The sequence below is a fragment of the Ammospiza nelsoni genome, chromosome 3 (assembly GCF_027579445.1).
Source record: "Ammospiza nelsoni isolate bAmmNel1 chromosome 3, bAmmNel1.pri, whole genome shotgun sequence".
NCBI classification, from domain to species: domain Eukaryota; kingdom Metazoa; phylum Chordata; class Aves; order Passeriformes; family Passerellidae; genus Ammospiza; species Ammospiza nelsoni.
Genome location: NC_080635.1, coordinates 89,234,674 through 89,250,459, shown reverse-complemented (window position 1 = coordinate 89,250,459; position 15,786 = coordinate 89,234,674). Strand labels below are relative to the sequence as shown.

The 15,786-nt window shown below is 36.2% G+C and overlaps 1 protein-coding gene across 2 annotated transcripts in view; it reads left to right on the top strand.

Moving 5' to 3' along the window:
• The window catches only part of HMGCLL1 (3-hydroxy-3-methylglutaryl-CoA lyase like 1), a 76,480-nt gene that overhangs the window by 32,530 nt on the left and 28,164 nt on the right, over positions 1-15,786 (top strand). For both annotated transcript variants that reach the window (XM_059469088.1, XM_059469089.1), the window contains exons 6-7: positions 9,592-9,655; positions 14,030-14,218. In XM_059469088.1, coding sequence (XP_059325071.1) covers positions 9,592-9,655; positions 14,030-14,218 — 253 coding nt within the window. The remainder of the gene's footprint in view (positions 1-9,591; positions 9,656-14,029; positions 14,219-15,786) is intronic.

Sequence of the window (15,786 nt, the reverse complement as noted above, 5' to 3'; positions counted from 1 at the left end):
TAGTTACTAGAGGGAATTAGGCAACCTTCTTGCTGTGGTTTACTGTATGTACTTTCTAAAAGTACCTGCCATAGGATGGCAGGTGGCCCATTTAAGGCTAGGCTGTGGATGATCATCTCTGATATCAGGAATAAGAACAAATCTCATCAACAAATAGAATCTCATTCTGTTTCTGCATAGCCAAAGGATTAGGATCTTGTAATTTGTGTAAATACAAGAATTTGAAAAATTACAAGAATTAGAAGAAATGTAATAATAGGCGTTGTGCTGCAAGATATCACACAATGAAGCTGTTGACTGTACAGAGAAAGATTTTTACTCTGTGGACTTAGTTTTTAATGACCCTTTTAGATATTGGCTGATTTAAAGAACCATCACCAAAACCTGCAGCCCTTCTCAGACAAGCTCCCAGAACTACACATTTGAATTTCTGATATAAATTTTGTAGGCTAAATATTTTGCTACAATTATTGAAGTAATAAAAATAACAATTTGCATAAACTGTATTTGAGTTCATTTCATTACAGAGGTTGTTTCCTTTCTAAAGCACTATTATTGTTTAAAGCATTATTTATTTGCAGGAAATGGATAATGTAGTGCCTTGCCTTAACTCCTTATTTGAGCAGTTGAAAAATACTTCCAAAAATAATTTTAAGGGGTTCAAATTGTATTTCCTATTTTTACTGGCAATTTACAATTTATGTACTGGGCATAAATCATTGGCAATACTTGAATCTTATGAAAAATGCACTCAAACAGTTGAAACTAAACTTTTAGCTTTTGCATGTCTTACTGTTACTACAGCTGCACTAACATTGACTCCATCATCATCCAGAAAATTTATGTTGTAAGCTGTCACTGTAGCACAGTCCACAGTTTTCTAAATGTTTACTAAATCAGTTCAAATGTTTATGAAGAATTGAAATGTTGCATATGGTCTTAGAAGTTGGACCATTTATTAGCATCATAAAGGGGCGGGGTTCTGTTGGTTTTTGTTTGGGGTTATGAGTTAGTTTGGGAGTTTTTTAATACATGCATAAAAACTTTACAATAACATCTGGGACACACTCTGTGAAGAAACTCAGCCAAATCAGTTATGAACTGTGTGGTCAGTTAATTACTACTATGTGCCTTTTACATACAAAGTAACACAAAATGTGTGCTGGTTTTAAATTTGCACCTTTCAATGCATGATTCAGATACTATTAAAAATATCACAACTTCAGAAATTAGAATTTAAGTCGTAACGGCCAGAATTGACAAAAAATTGTGGGAAATGGTAATTGGAAGTAGTCACTTGGATTGTCCTTGTGTATCATGAACGTATGTTTGAAGAAAATGTTAAGTAAATTCTGAATAAGCTAGTTTCTTCCAAGTTAATCTATTCCATTAAGCAAGATTCTTCTAAGTTTATGTATTCCAAAATTTAAAAAGACACCAGAATGGATTGCAATTAGTATGATAGAGCAGTAAAGGAGGTAAGGACTGGTATTTTTCTTTCTTTTCCAAAAATGGTGCTTTGGGTCCTGACCATGACATAAAATCAGACTATCTCATTCTGAAACATTCAATAGTGTACAGGACTTCCTTATTCCTAACAAAAAATGAACCAGGGATATAAGCCTGAAAGGTTGTAGTTTTTTTCCTTTACTGAAAAGCACGTCTCCATGGTTAGCAACTAAAAGCTGTATTTATGTCCCAGACCTGAAAAATGTTCATGTGAACAGTCCTTTTAAGGCCATTTGTTCAAATGTGAATGTGTATGCAAATATTTAGAGATTCAGTGTTAAAAAAACAGATGCAAATGATTGCTGCAGAATACCTCTAGTGACATTTCCTTACAAAGCTGCTGCTTCATAAATTAAAGCACATGCAATCACACATTAGTTCTGAACTGCTCTATGTAATTCCTTTGTTTATGCCCTATGCCTTTTAAAAAAAGTTGTATGATGCAGTTCGCAGTACATAAAAGCACTTTGAAATGTATCACTATTTGGCTTACCTCTGTGTTTGTACAGAATTCAAATACTGGTTGATATAGTTGAAATATAGCAATATTTTTTTCCTTGAGAAATAGGTAACAAACAAACTATGTTGTGTATTTTTAAAAATATTTTTATTATTACCACCTTTTATATTATGCTATAATGATGCTTACAGGTTGCAACATACTTAATTCTTTTTTGATTATAGGAAATAATTATTGGTTCATTTTGATGCTAATATATACTAAACAAAATATAATCAAGACTTAAAGAATTTATTTTAGTTATCTTTGTCTTGTGCCAATGATATCGGGTTTCTTTTGGAAAAGAAAGATGTGGAAGAATAAATTCTTTTTGTTTTAATGTACTTGCAACAATTGGTTTTAGAAACTAATAGTGAAGGCTATTTTGTTTATAAAGACACATCCTGATTATCTAAAACTCCTGTTTATCAAGATAATCACATCTTTATAATTCAGTTCAACAATGTTCTTTTTTTCTTCTTTTATTACAGTCCATCCTAAATAACTTGAGATATTTGGATGGCCTTACAGTAGAGAGTCTTTTAGCTGTGTTTAGAAATACAATAAGAGGAACTCATCAATTCAGTTTTGCACAAATCACACAGTTCGAAGCTGTGTGTGTCTTACAAATACAGACAGAAACTCAGAACTCATATTTTCTTGTATTCTGGAATGCTTAGGGCTCAAATACATGTTTTTTTCACTTTGCTTTAAATTTCTCATTTTAAAGACTACACTGTGTAATTTAGCATACTCACAATTATTTTGAGAACATTTTGACTTATACTATTATCACTTTTCTAGATAGTAAAACCAGTGTAACACCTTCATGTCACTATAAGTGAGCCTATAGTTGGGGTTATGGAAACAAGAAAATGTAGATGAGCATTTAATAGACTTGGAAGGAACACGATTTTTTATGTGAATGGTAAAAAAATCCACAGAGTTACACAGTATTAAGCCAGCTGGAATCAGTGCCCTGCAGAGGTTTAAGGAGCCAGAGATTGCTGGAATAAGGGATGTAATGAATTTCTCTGAACTGGGAACAGGTTAAGAAAAGGATCTTGGAGCCATTGTACTGACTCTATCATACTGGATGATTGCACTGTGTGAAGGTTTTCCTGAGGAATAAATTTCTACCAACTTTTAGCCATTGTTTTGTACCTACAGAGGAAAAATATTAATAGCAGGCCAGAAGAGCTGCTTAAAAAAAAAAAGGCAGAAAAAAAGAAAAAAAAGAGGGGTCTCTGTGGGAAGTAAAAATGATCCCCATGTCTTCCAGAAGAGTAGTGTAAATCAGATATGAAATATTAGCATGAAATTATAAGGTAACAAGGTGGTGTGCTCAATAGTATGTTGCTAATAGCTCCATAGGTAACCAGACAGAGTTATTGAAAGTTAAATGGTTTAGTGGCCCTTCATTATTGTAACAGCTTGGTTACTTTTTAGACAAGTAACTATTTTGTAGAACGTAATTCAGTATTTTGTCATAGTTCACAATTTAGTAGTGGTTTTTATGGCATTTAAAATATGAACAAATATTTTTTCTGTAGTATTCACTGTGAAAAGGATACATATTACTTTTCACTGGACACTGAATACATGGAGAGATAGTTTCTTTTTTTTTTCTTTGTTTTTTAGGGGTAGGGGGGAGCGGGAGGTTGTTTGGGGGTTTTTTTGGTTGTTTTAAAAATCAAATGTGAAAAAATATCATGGCCTTATTTACACATTTTGGACTTTGCCTGGAGAATCTCTTTCTGGAGGAATCTCCTTTTTCTCTCTCTTTACTTCTTTGTGTTTTCCTCTCCCTACAGTAAAGACTCCCTGTTTTTAATAAATGGTTTTCTTTGGAAAGAGACAGAATAGATCAACCTTAATATTATGAATTCACCAAATGATAGGCATGTACATTTTAGCATAAAAATCCAGTAAAAATAAATACATCTGCAGTGAACATGGTAAATTATATGCAAACTTACACTATAATAATAAACAGGAAACAGCAGCATCTGAGTCTGCAACTGGCTTCTCAGGAGGCTTCATGCTTCCAGCTGTGGTAGCAGCTGTGGATCTGGCTCTGGGATTCCTGCTGAAACAAGTTGACAAAGGGCTGATTACAACATGGAGTTCAGTTTTTGCTTGGATTCATTTTCCCTTTAACACACTTTGGTTAAGAAATGTTTGCTCCTTTACCCTGTTTGTGGTTTTATATCCTTCACAGGCGCTGGGCTGATGTGGTTATCACCATTCCTAGTGACCTTGATCATGGGGACCTTGTGCTGTCTATACCATTTGTAGAATGTTGAAATTTGGTTTTGGCATACTGGAAGAAATTGAAAACTCTCTTCCTCTTCCTTCTCCCTCCCCATCCCCAGAGGCTGTTCAGCATTTTTGTGCAAAATATTACACAGTCAAGTTGTTGTGTGGTTTTTTTTTATTTAATTTTGTTTTTGTTTTATATGCATAGCAAACAATTTAGTAGAAGACTGAATGATACTGATCTGCAGTGAAATCTGCAGACAGATGAGAGACTGGGTAAACTCTGCCAGGTGAAACAAGTAGAGAACTTATTTTTTATCACTTTTTTTTAAAGGCAAGGATTCTGATTTTTCAAAATCTGAGTGAGCAAACCAGCAAATACTTGTGTGTTGCTAAAGCATCATGTATCAATGTGTTCACTTGCAAGTCCTTCTTTCCATCTCTGGCTTCATGAGCTGTTTTCTTTTTTTGTGTGCTGAAGACTTAGTTAAGCTACGTCTGGCCTTGATTCAACAAAGATTTAAGCACATACTTAGAATTAAACACTTCCATTGCAGATTCCATTTTGTGAACTCTCAGATATTTGCTTCTGCTCTCATACTGTGGAGTGTCTCTGGTGAATATTCTGACACCGGAACAGTCTCTTTCATTATGGTATATTTTTTTAGTTTCAGTCCTGCTATCTTTTTAGAAAACAGCTATATTCTCCAACTTAATTGAATTCACAAATTAAATCCCAGTTGCCTCTGTAATTTATTGCTCAAACTCTTCTCTTTCCTCTGCTGCTTTTCTTCACATAGGATCTTGCTTTTTCTCCTAAGAAAAATAGATACTTTATCCTCTTCCTTCTGTCCTTTCTCCACTGTCAGAGCAGCAGAAGTTTCTTGTCTACTTTCCATCTGTACCCCTTCCACTTGCCCCAGTGACCCCATGTTCTGTTCTTCCTCTTATTTCTTCCCTCCCTTATTCTCTTTCTTAACCTCTCACTGTCCTCTGGCTCTTTTCCACTTGCAATATAAGCAAGCATTTGCCTCCTAAAAATTGCATCTTTGACCCTCCTTGGTTCTTCATATCATATCTCATTGCCTATCTCTCCTTCATTCCTAAGCTCATTGAAGGCGCTGTTTATAATTGCTGTCTAGAGACCCTCTTCTGTGATTCCCTCCTGTAACTCCTACACTTTGGCTTCTGTTCCTTGCTTGCAACTGCAACAACTCTCACCAAACTCCCTGATGACAAGATCTCGGAAACAGTAGTCTCTCCTCATTCTTCTTGATTTGTCAGTAGTGTTTGCTGCAGTTGACCAGACTGTTCCTTTAACTTGTGTCTTTTGCTGCTCTCTGTGGCTCTGTTTTGGTAATTTTCTTCTTTCCAAGCAGTTCTGCAGAATGTCTTTCAAAATTGTTTCCCGTGTCAGAGTTATGTGGGTGGAGGTCTTGGGGCTCTGATTTGGTTGTATTCTCTTGTGATATTAATGCCCTTTGGATTCTTTCATACCCAAAAATAAAAGAAAAATGTAACAGCCAAATGTATGTGTAGATAACAGATCTACCTTTGTATTGAAACATATTTCCTCACACATCCACTTAATGGTTTGGAAACACACAAATGGAATTACAAAACATCCCACACAGCACTGCCTTAATTCTAGATTTCCTGGCAAATACTCAGACCAGACACATGATTATTTTTGCTCTTTCACACAGACATGCATGTGTGTTTTCACATGCTAGGCATTCTGTACCCCACTAGCAGTACTCAGTGCTTGCCTGACTATGTTCCAGCTTGCATGGAGTTTTCTGCAACTGACTCAAATTGTATTTCATTTCCTATAACAATACAGCAAGATCTTTTCAAAACTAATTCCACAGGGCTTCGTCTTAGGGCCTATGTTCTTCAACATTTTCATAAATGACCTGGACACATGACTGGAAGGGATACTAAGCAAGCTTGCAAATGATACAAAACTGTGAGGAGCTGTCAAACTCCCTCAAAAGCAGGGAGGCCATGCAGAGAGACAATGAAAAATTAGGGGGCTGGGCAATCACCAAGCATATGAAGGGAATGAGCCACGTTCTGCACCTGGGATGAGGCAAGTCTGGATGTACAGTCAGACTGGGGAATGAAATACTGGAACGAGTGCCCCAGAAAGGGACCTGGGGGTCCTGGTCAGTGGCAAGTTGAATATTTGTCAGCAGTGCCCTGACAACCAGGGGGGCCAACCCTGTCCTGAGGGCATCAGGCCCTGCCAGCATTGCCAGCCAGGCAAGGGAGGGGATTGTCCCTCTCTGCTCTGCCCGGGGGTGACCTCAGTTGGAATATTGTGTGCGGTTTTGGGTGCCACAATACAAGAAAGATACTTCTGAGCATTCAGAGAAGGGAAACAAAGATGGCAAAGGGCCTGGAGGGGAAAGCTGTATGAGGAGCAGCTGAGGTCACTTGTTCTGTTCAGCCTGGAGGAGACTGAGGGGAGACCTCGCTGCAGTTACAACTTCTTCATGAGGGCAAGAGGAGGCCCAGACACTGCTCTATTGTCTGTGGTGATCCATGGCAGGACCCGAGGGAATGGCCCGAAGTTGTGCCAGGGGAGGTGTAGGTTGGATATTAGAAAAATGTTCTTCACCCAGAGGGTGGTTGGGCACTGGGAAAGCTCCCCAGGACAGTGGTTACAGCACAGCCTGACAGAGTTTGAGAAGCATTTCTACAATGCTCTCGGGCACTGGGTGTGACTCCTGGGGATTGTCCTGTGCAGGGTCCAGGAGCTGGACTCAATGATCCTTGTGAGTCTCTTCCAGTTCAGCTTATTTTGTGATTCTGTCTGCTATTTTATATCCTCTATTAAAAATGCTTATCCTGATGTATGTCTGGAGTGCGCTTTGCTCTTTTACAGCTGCATTTTAAGTATTTCGCTTTCAAATTTAATGTTATCACCACACCTCTACTTTTTATTCCAACTTATTAAGTGAAAATATTAGATAAAATTCTGCCAAGCTCATTCTTGATGAACTCTACTGAAAATTTGTTTTTTTCATTCTTCACAGGACTTTGTTGTCTATCTGATAGGAAGTTCTTTTCCTGTCAAATTCTTTCAGTAATCCCTATTTTCTCCAGTTTAATATTGAATATCTGATGCCCAGATAGATTATATCTACCATATTTTCCTTGTTTAAAATGTCAGTCTGGTTGCAATGGTGTAAGTATGCAGAGAGTTCATAATCTCAAACAGATTTGTGTATTGTAGCAGGCAGATTCCTCAGGTCACCACATACTTTCATACCCCAGCAGGCCCAGCTGAATTATGTGAGCTCAGGCAAGTTTCTACTCTCTGGTGTGAACCACAGGGAGTATTCTGTTGTTCTCTAGATACCTTTTGGCCTGCTTTTACTTTTGTTTGCCCTACTCCATCCCAGATGCCGTTCATGCCACATTATCACTACCAAATGCATGTCTTCTTGATCTGACAGATGCAGCCATTAGGAAGCTGTAAAGATATGTAAGTAAAGGGAACATGTGCACATACATACTATATGTTCTGCATTTACTTATAATTTAGTTCTGTTCTTAATCACTTCATAAAAAGTGCTGTGGCTAATATTGAAAACAGTTTCAGTAGGTGTATGCAGTCACTAGCTCTAGGCACTGTAGTATTATGTAAAAAGCAATCCTTTGGGTCTGAAATTCTTCGCACTTAATTTCATTTGAAAAACTGTATGCATAAAAGAAATTAAGGAAATTATCCTGAATTGCTTTTCAGTTATGTGTCACTGAAAATCAGGACAGTTTTAGGTGTTAACAGTAGCTACATTATCTTTAATGTAGATATGAAAATTCAGAATTTTGGAATTTAAACAGTGACATTTAAATTGGGGCTGATAGTTAATGAATTCAGTGGCCAAGTTTCAAAAACCTGGTTTTCATAATGACATATAGATAATTGAAATCATGCCTAGTAGGCATCTGGATTAAAATTGTGAGCAGGATGTAATGGACCCAACCACTTTTGTGGGAACAAAATTAATTTCCATTTCTTTGTCAGAGCTAATCAAGCTCTTTCTAGATTTAAGGTTAGCTTCATTCTTACTCTTACTTCTAGTAACATGCCTTCATATAAGGGATGGAATATGCTCTATGTATTAAAATATGGACATTTTTTCCACAATTTGTTTTTGCCTGTTACTGATCCTGATTTCACATTCTATCAATCAGTTTCTCCTTCAACTGCAAAGAAACAATACATCCTTTACCCCATGGACCTTGACTACATACAAACTGGCATCTGTTCAATCCCTTTTGCATTATACAGAGTATAATTTTACATTATATCCTTCAGTGTTGAGCGAAAGGGAATGATGGGAGATCGATGAGGGCTCTTGTTCTCCTATTAAGCAGTTGAGCAACCTCCCACTGGGACTGGGGCTCTGCAGGCCTCTGTTGTAAATCCTTTTACAGTCACACTTTTGATTTTGACTGGATGTTTCTGGTTAGGTTTAATCATATTCCTGATCAATTTAAGATAAACAATTAGAAGTTTAATTAGAATTTAATGGGTCTTAATTGTCATTAAAAAGAGGAATTTACACTGAATTCTATGCTAATAGACCATTAGGGCTGAACAATGGGAGTTTGGTTGCGGCTTTCAGTTTTTGTTCTTTGTGGAGCCAATAGCTGCTGAGGGACACAGTTTGGCTTCTCAGTTTCTTCTTGTCCCAAGTCATGCCTAAATTACAGCTTGCAATGGAGCTATAATTCTTCTGGGGCACTGGGACAGAAATGCCAGTAGAGAGGGAGTGTGAAAGGTCCCTCATTTACCACAGTTCTGATGACGTATGTCCTCATTACAGTTCTGATGAGTGGTGGGGCTGTCAGAAGGAGTCTGTGTCCATGTTTGCTATGATATGGATAGTACTACAAGGAAGAAAGTGATATCTTTCTCTGAATACCTTGTGAGGGCAAGGCAAGGTCAAGTTTGAGCTGACTCTTGTAACTTCAGGTGGAAATACCAATAAAAACCAAGTCTCCTACAACACTGTAAACTTGGCCACCTTGCCAGTCCTTTACAACTCGTAACATATATTGAGCATAAATAAAGATTTGCATTGCTGTTCTGTGATCTGAAAGGAGAATTGATAAACCTTTTTTCTGGTCATCTGATGTAATTTTAGCTTTTTATTCAAATCTTTATGTTGATTGGTTTATGTGTTCAAAATTATATTTAATCTATTTTTAACGTAACGTGTATGAATACATACATACATACATACATATATATATTTATGTGTATATATATATATAAACCAGAATATTGTGTGTTCTTTTTGCTACAGGTATGTGTCCTGTGCCTTAGGATGCCCATATGAAGGAAACATTGTACCAGATAAAGTGGCAGAAGTAAGAGTGAATTTCTGGCTTGTCTTTTTAATAAATCAAAAATATATGTAATTATCTCTACTTAATCATAAAAAGATCTTTAATGGATAAAATTTAAGGAAAACAAGCAAAAAACTTAGCTAAAACTAAAACTTGGTGCATAACCTCACTTAACCATATACAGTCAAATCTGAGAAAAATAGCACATTTTGATTGTTATCAGTCATGAGAAAAAATATTATGCAGTATTTCACCTAGCAAGAAAGTAAGAAATTACTTAAGCAAATAGACTCAAGCACATTTGTTAGTGGATTATGTTGTACAAAAGGGTTTCCTGCACAGCTTTTTTTGCTTTTTAAATCCATTTTATACTGGAATAAGCACATTGTGTTGTCATTATGCTTCTGGTGAGGGTCATGCGATGGACATGAACCAAAACTCACCCCCAGTATGATTTCTTAAATTGCTCTAGTGCCATGATGGAGTAAGTTGCACCTTCCCTCCCTGCCCCTTTTCCTCATTTGGAATATAGGATAAGGAAGAAGATATCCTAGTCCAGTCCTTTTTCCAGAAGAGAGATGAGTGAAACAGAAGTGTAAAATTTTGCAGGAAGGCAAAGAGGGCATCAAAGCTTAAATGGACTGGAAAAAAACAAAAGTGGAGTAAAAATTCCAAGAGGCTTAAGACAGAACATGCTGTCCTTCCACCTAGAGACTGACTTGTCTTCTCTGTTACACTTAATCACCTATTTTTGTTGATCTAGCAGAATATCCAAACCATTATTTTTTAATTTGTAGCACTAGCAATGAGTCAACATTTGTCTGATATATTATGTTCTGTGTGGGTGGTTTTCAGGTCCTGTTCTCCTGAATCTTCTTCTAGTTTACACTCCAGATAGAATTTGTGATAATACTTCTCCCACAGCATCCACACATACTCAGACTCTTTGGAAAAAAAAAAAAAACAACCTGGAAGGTTGTCAGTATTTCTAAATGTATTTGTTTTAATGTGAAGTGAAGGTTAGAAATGACACAGCTTTAGTTAGAGCAGTGATAACATGCTGCTTACCATGTTCCCCAAAAGTCTTCTTTCCATGTGTTGCTTGTTTCCTACTGAGAAAATCTCCTTTTACTGAGAAGAGCTCCTTCTCAGTTTGCCCATGGGATTGCTATTTTATGTTCCAGACCAGGAAACTTTTACTACACAGCTGTTTTATTTTCTATCTTCCTCCTATTAAGTGTCATCTTGAGTACCTGTATACCACTGTGTATGTGTTCATGATAAAAGCTAACACATTAAATTTATTAATTCCATCCCTGATTCAGCAAGTACTGCTGCATATATAGAAGCATCTGTTAGCTTTTGTATAAATACATGTACAGAATCAGCATGTACCAAAATTACTGGCTGAGTTGTTAAACTGTTTCAGAGAGCTGCTGCTCTGGTCATCATCTTTTTGGGATGGGAGCATTTTGACTTCCTTGACTGTGTATTGCAATCAGCAGCTGTGATTGAAACGTTTAGACAGTTTCTCCTCCTGTCAGTAACAATGACCATTTTCATTTTTTTAAGCAAAATATTTTTAACTGAAGCAAAAAACAATTGAGAGGAGAGGTGGATTATTTCAGACTACATGCATTGTTACACATTTTTGCAGACTACATTAATTTCTGGCATACTAGATACGTAACTTCTTTACACATAGTTATCAAGTGAGTGCAGAATTCAGATGCCTTCAGACTTCTGGAATCTATCAGATATATTTGTATGGTTCTTTATTTAAAACAAACAAACAGATAGTTTTCATATCCTGAAATAAATTGCCTAGTCCTGTTACTCTGCTGATTCTTGAAAGGAAATCACTGCTTAACCATTTATCATTTTATTGTTTGAATATTTCAACTTTAGACAGATAAAGCCTGAAAGTTTTCAGAAACACTATATAACATCCTTGAAGCCAGTTGTATAATGAATTATCATTTAATTCCATCATATATTTGCCTGGTTTTGTCTTTCTGCCTGCTTATGTCTTTCTTTAGCTTCCTTTTAACCTAAAGCAGTGAATTCATTAAGTTAAATATTATCCAGGACGCATTCTGACTAAACTATAGAAAATGTACCTACTCTTACTCGAATATTATTGGATCATTAAAGTTTCCCTTACAGCACAAGAACTGAAGGTTTTTTAGATTGTTAATTACTTAAAATAATCAATAACTGGATTATCAGCTTTTTTTGTGTTCAATATAGGAGTATAGTTTTTGATATTTCCAGGAGTGGGACTGTTCACATGCCTAAGAAGTTGCAGTGCTGGTTCCCCAATTCCCATTTTGATCAATGCTTGGTGCCAAGCAACGTTTCCAAAGGGAAACTCATATGCATAGCAAAATAGCTCAGTGGTGCAGAACACAACCTTGTTCAATCAACAAAGCTGAAAGCTCATATTCACATCCTGATTATATAGAAAAACAGTGTGTTCTCTTCTCCCACACTCTCCTCCTAAAAATCCATGTTGAAAACTTACAAAACTATAACTAACAATCTGCCTTCTACTATGGTAGAATAGAAAATTCAGTACAAAAACTCCCATTCTGCTTCCAAGCTATACATTAAATTTAGATCTCTTTTTCAGTTTAGGTTGTGACGAGTCAGTGATGATACTCAGCTTGTTTCATCCTCTCTTCTTCCGTCTTTCAGAACTCTGCATTTAGGAAACTGAAAAACCTAAGGACTGAGCATGAAAAAGAAGTGAATGCAATATGATTTCTAGCAGTTTATATGGTCCAAGTTATGACTAAAATACTTACTAGAAAAACTTTGAATTGTGCATTAAAAAGAAGAGGGGGGAAAGTGCAGTACATTTCTTTGCCCTGGTCTTGAAGAAACACTAAGGTTTGGGATTTAACTGACTGTAATCCACCACTAACTGCAGATGATCCTTTTTCTTTCTTACAACAGTAGTCTAGTTAAAATGCCTGCCATGTGTTGATGATACAGAAATATGCTGTGAGATTAATCCCTTTTGCATTCCAGTGAATGTCCCTTTCTTAAAATGTGTGTTGAATTTATGTGTATAGGAACCAGGGAATCTGACTTTAAAGCACAGTTTTACCACATTTGCAATAGTCATAGTACTTCCAAGCCTTAAATAGGATGATTCAGACTATTTCTTTTTTTCAGCTGTTTTTTGAATTTAGTGAACAGCAATATTAATCCTGTGCTTCCGAGACTGCTGGTGCAGCACTTTGTGCACTTCCTCAGACTTGCTCACAGCAATCCCTCTGATGGAGCCCTGGAATTGTTTTAACAGCAGACTGCAGTGTGACTTAAGATGTCTTTTTGGAAGAGCGTTGTATTTTTTCATCTCTAAACAGTTAGTTTCTAAACTGGGATTCCGTTCCAGTGGAGTGGTCTTTTGGGATCTTTCATACACAGTGGGGAATCCTAAAGGGGACAAACATATTGAGCAGCTGAAAATAAGGTGGAATCTTTCCAAATGAATCCAACAAAAATAAGATGGAAAGCGCCTGCATCCAATTCCTGAAGCAATATTTTCCATGAAAATATGATTTTGTGCTTCCGAATGTGTTTCTCTCCATGCAAAAATTATGAAGCCAGACCTCAGTTTTCACTCATGCAAAGAACTCCTTGAAGACATAATTCCAGAAATATTTAGGGCTCTGCTTACATAAGTAAGACCTATTTGTATATGGTTTTGTTTTTTATTAAGAAAATTTTTAAAACTTAGGGACCAGAATGTTAATTAAGTTGCCGTTTTGCTTTGTTAGTATTTTAATGTTTAATTTCATGAAAAGAAAGCAAAATTGATATTGCAAAATTAATGTTGACTGCAGCACGTTAAAATTTCAGCTTTCATTGATTTTTTTAAGTGCCAAGAGAAAGAAAAATGAGGCTTTTTGTTAATTATTTATTATCTTTGTTGGCTTCATGTAATATGCAAACAAAAGAACAGGTCTTTACCCTGCACAACTTATAAGCTGAACAGTACATGGAGAAAACCAAACAGCTGGGAAGTCCCCAGAGATAAGAAAATGTTAGGAAAGGGCTTGACAGAAATTAATTCATAATTTTAAAATTGTGCTTGTTTGGATTCTGTGGGAGAGTCAGAATGCAAGTTTTTGATGGATTTGACTTGGTTAGCTATTCCACATACAGAATGTAGCAGAACTATAATTTTAAAATAAGAGGATCTGTGGGATGTTCTTCTTCTATGGCAGTTTTCAACAGCGAATATAGGTTGTCTGATAAATAGATCCACCTCAGTAGGTCCAAACCTAAGACCTGTACAGAAGTATGTCCTTTATAGTGTTTGTTCTTGACCCTATTTTATGCTCTTTCATCTTGACCTCTTGGTGTTTTTCTGTTTCCAATCAGGTATCTAAGCGGCTGTACAGTATGGGCTGTTATGAAATCTCTCTGGGAGATACAATTGGTGTGGGGACACCTGGAAGTATGAAAAAAATGCTGGAAGCTGTTATGAAAGAAATTCCTTTGAGTGCTCTTGCTGTTCACTGTCATGACACGTATGGCCAGGCGTTAGCCAATATCCTCACAGCCATGCAGGTGACTTGGTTTTTCCTTTCATAATATACAATAATACTATTCTTATTTTAATTCAGTGTGCAATTTTAAAAAATCCTGCCATTAAAGAAATCATTAGAAGAGCAAAAAGGCATTCACTAAACTTTAGGAAAGTATTCCTCACACATCAAATTGTCTACTGGTATTATTACTGTTGCTTTTACCAGGAAATGTCAAAATTTATATATTAATTACCTTCAATTCCATACAAAATCACTAAGAAACAGTTATGATTATTACATTACATTAGATGAAGGAGGGACATTAAATAATTCTTTTCTGATATCTCAGATTCCAGTTTTCTTAGGAACATCTGTATGTTTGTTTTCTACTAAACTAAAATTACTACTTTGTGGATGTGTCTAAAAGTAAAATGGAATCATGCATAATTACATCTTGATTTCAGATGGATGAGTCTAAAATATTAGTAGTTGTGTACATAGAATAGTCTGGATAATTTTATCACTATTCATATGCCTTCATTATTCTTTTTTGTTAATCAGTTATGCCTTCCAAGTAAGATTAGTGACAACTTTATATCCTATTTAATTGGCTTTCAAATCTGTGCCTAAATTATCAGAATTAATTTCCATAAGAGATTCAGAATAGGACACAACGCAGAAAACAGACTGCAAGTTCTAATGTAGTTTTTGTCAAGATACAATCTTGAGAAATATCTTAAAGTGCCTATGCTTTGCTAAGGAGACCTACTTTTACTAAGCGTTACAGAGTCATTAGCTATTTACAAATTGTCGGCCTTTATTTTTCTATTTTATACTTAATGGTGTCTTCGGTTTCCATGCAATTCAGGCAGTCATTTTGAAGGTCAAAGTTTCCTTTGTCTGACTTGTTATTTTGGCAGAGCTCATATTATGTTATTTAGCTACAATTGTGTTAACAGTGTTAGTGGTATATGGCACAAGAAGGAACAAGGAAGGTTCCAACATGGGAATCTACAGGTATTTGACTAAATAGGAAATGACAAAATCTGGTAAGAAAGGTTCTAACTTTTACTCACAGCATTCGCTCTTCACCCTTACTCACTTTTACTGTTACAAATGTTTGTGTATGTACCATGGGATAAATAAATTACTAATTTCACAGTTAGCTTCAGTTGCAGATGCAATAGCTTAAAGCATGTAAACCCCTGAGCATGGGAGGAGTTGGCCATAAAAATACTTGAAGCATTGTTTTTCAAATCCTTCCTTTAAATAACTGCTGTCATGGTGCCTACTAAACACTGAACAATGGCTATGCTTTGTTAACTCCAGCATTTGTTGTAAGTGCTTCTTGTCTCATGTTTACATCTTGTAATCTTTTTATTTAGTTCTTAAACCAACTGTGTAAGAGCTAAAGGAAAAAAAAATCTCTTAGGTACCTAATGTGCTGTTTAGAATAATTAACATGCAAATTCTAGAGAGCAAAAGACATAAAAAGAAATTCCTGTGCAACCTTCTCATATTTCTGGGAAGGCAAGGGTGCATGAGACCCACCAGAAAACTTCCCTCTGTTGTCAAGGTCTCCTAAAGTACATGTCTAAAGGTGCAGTG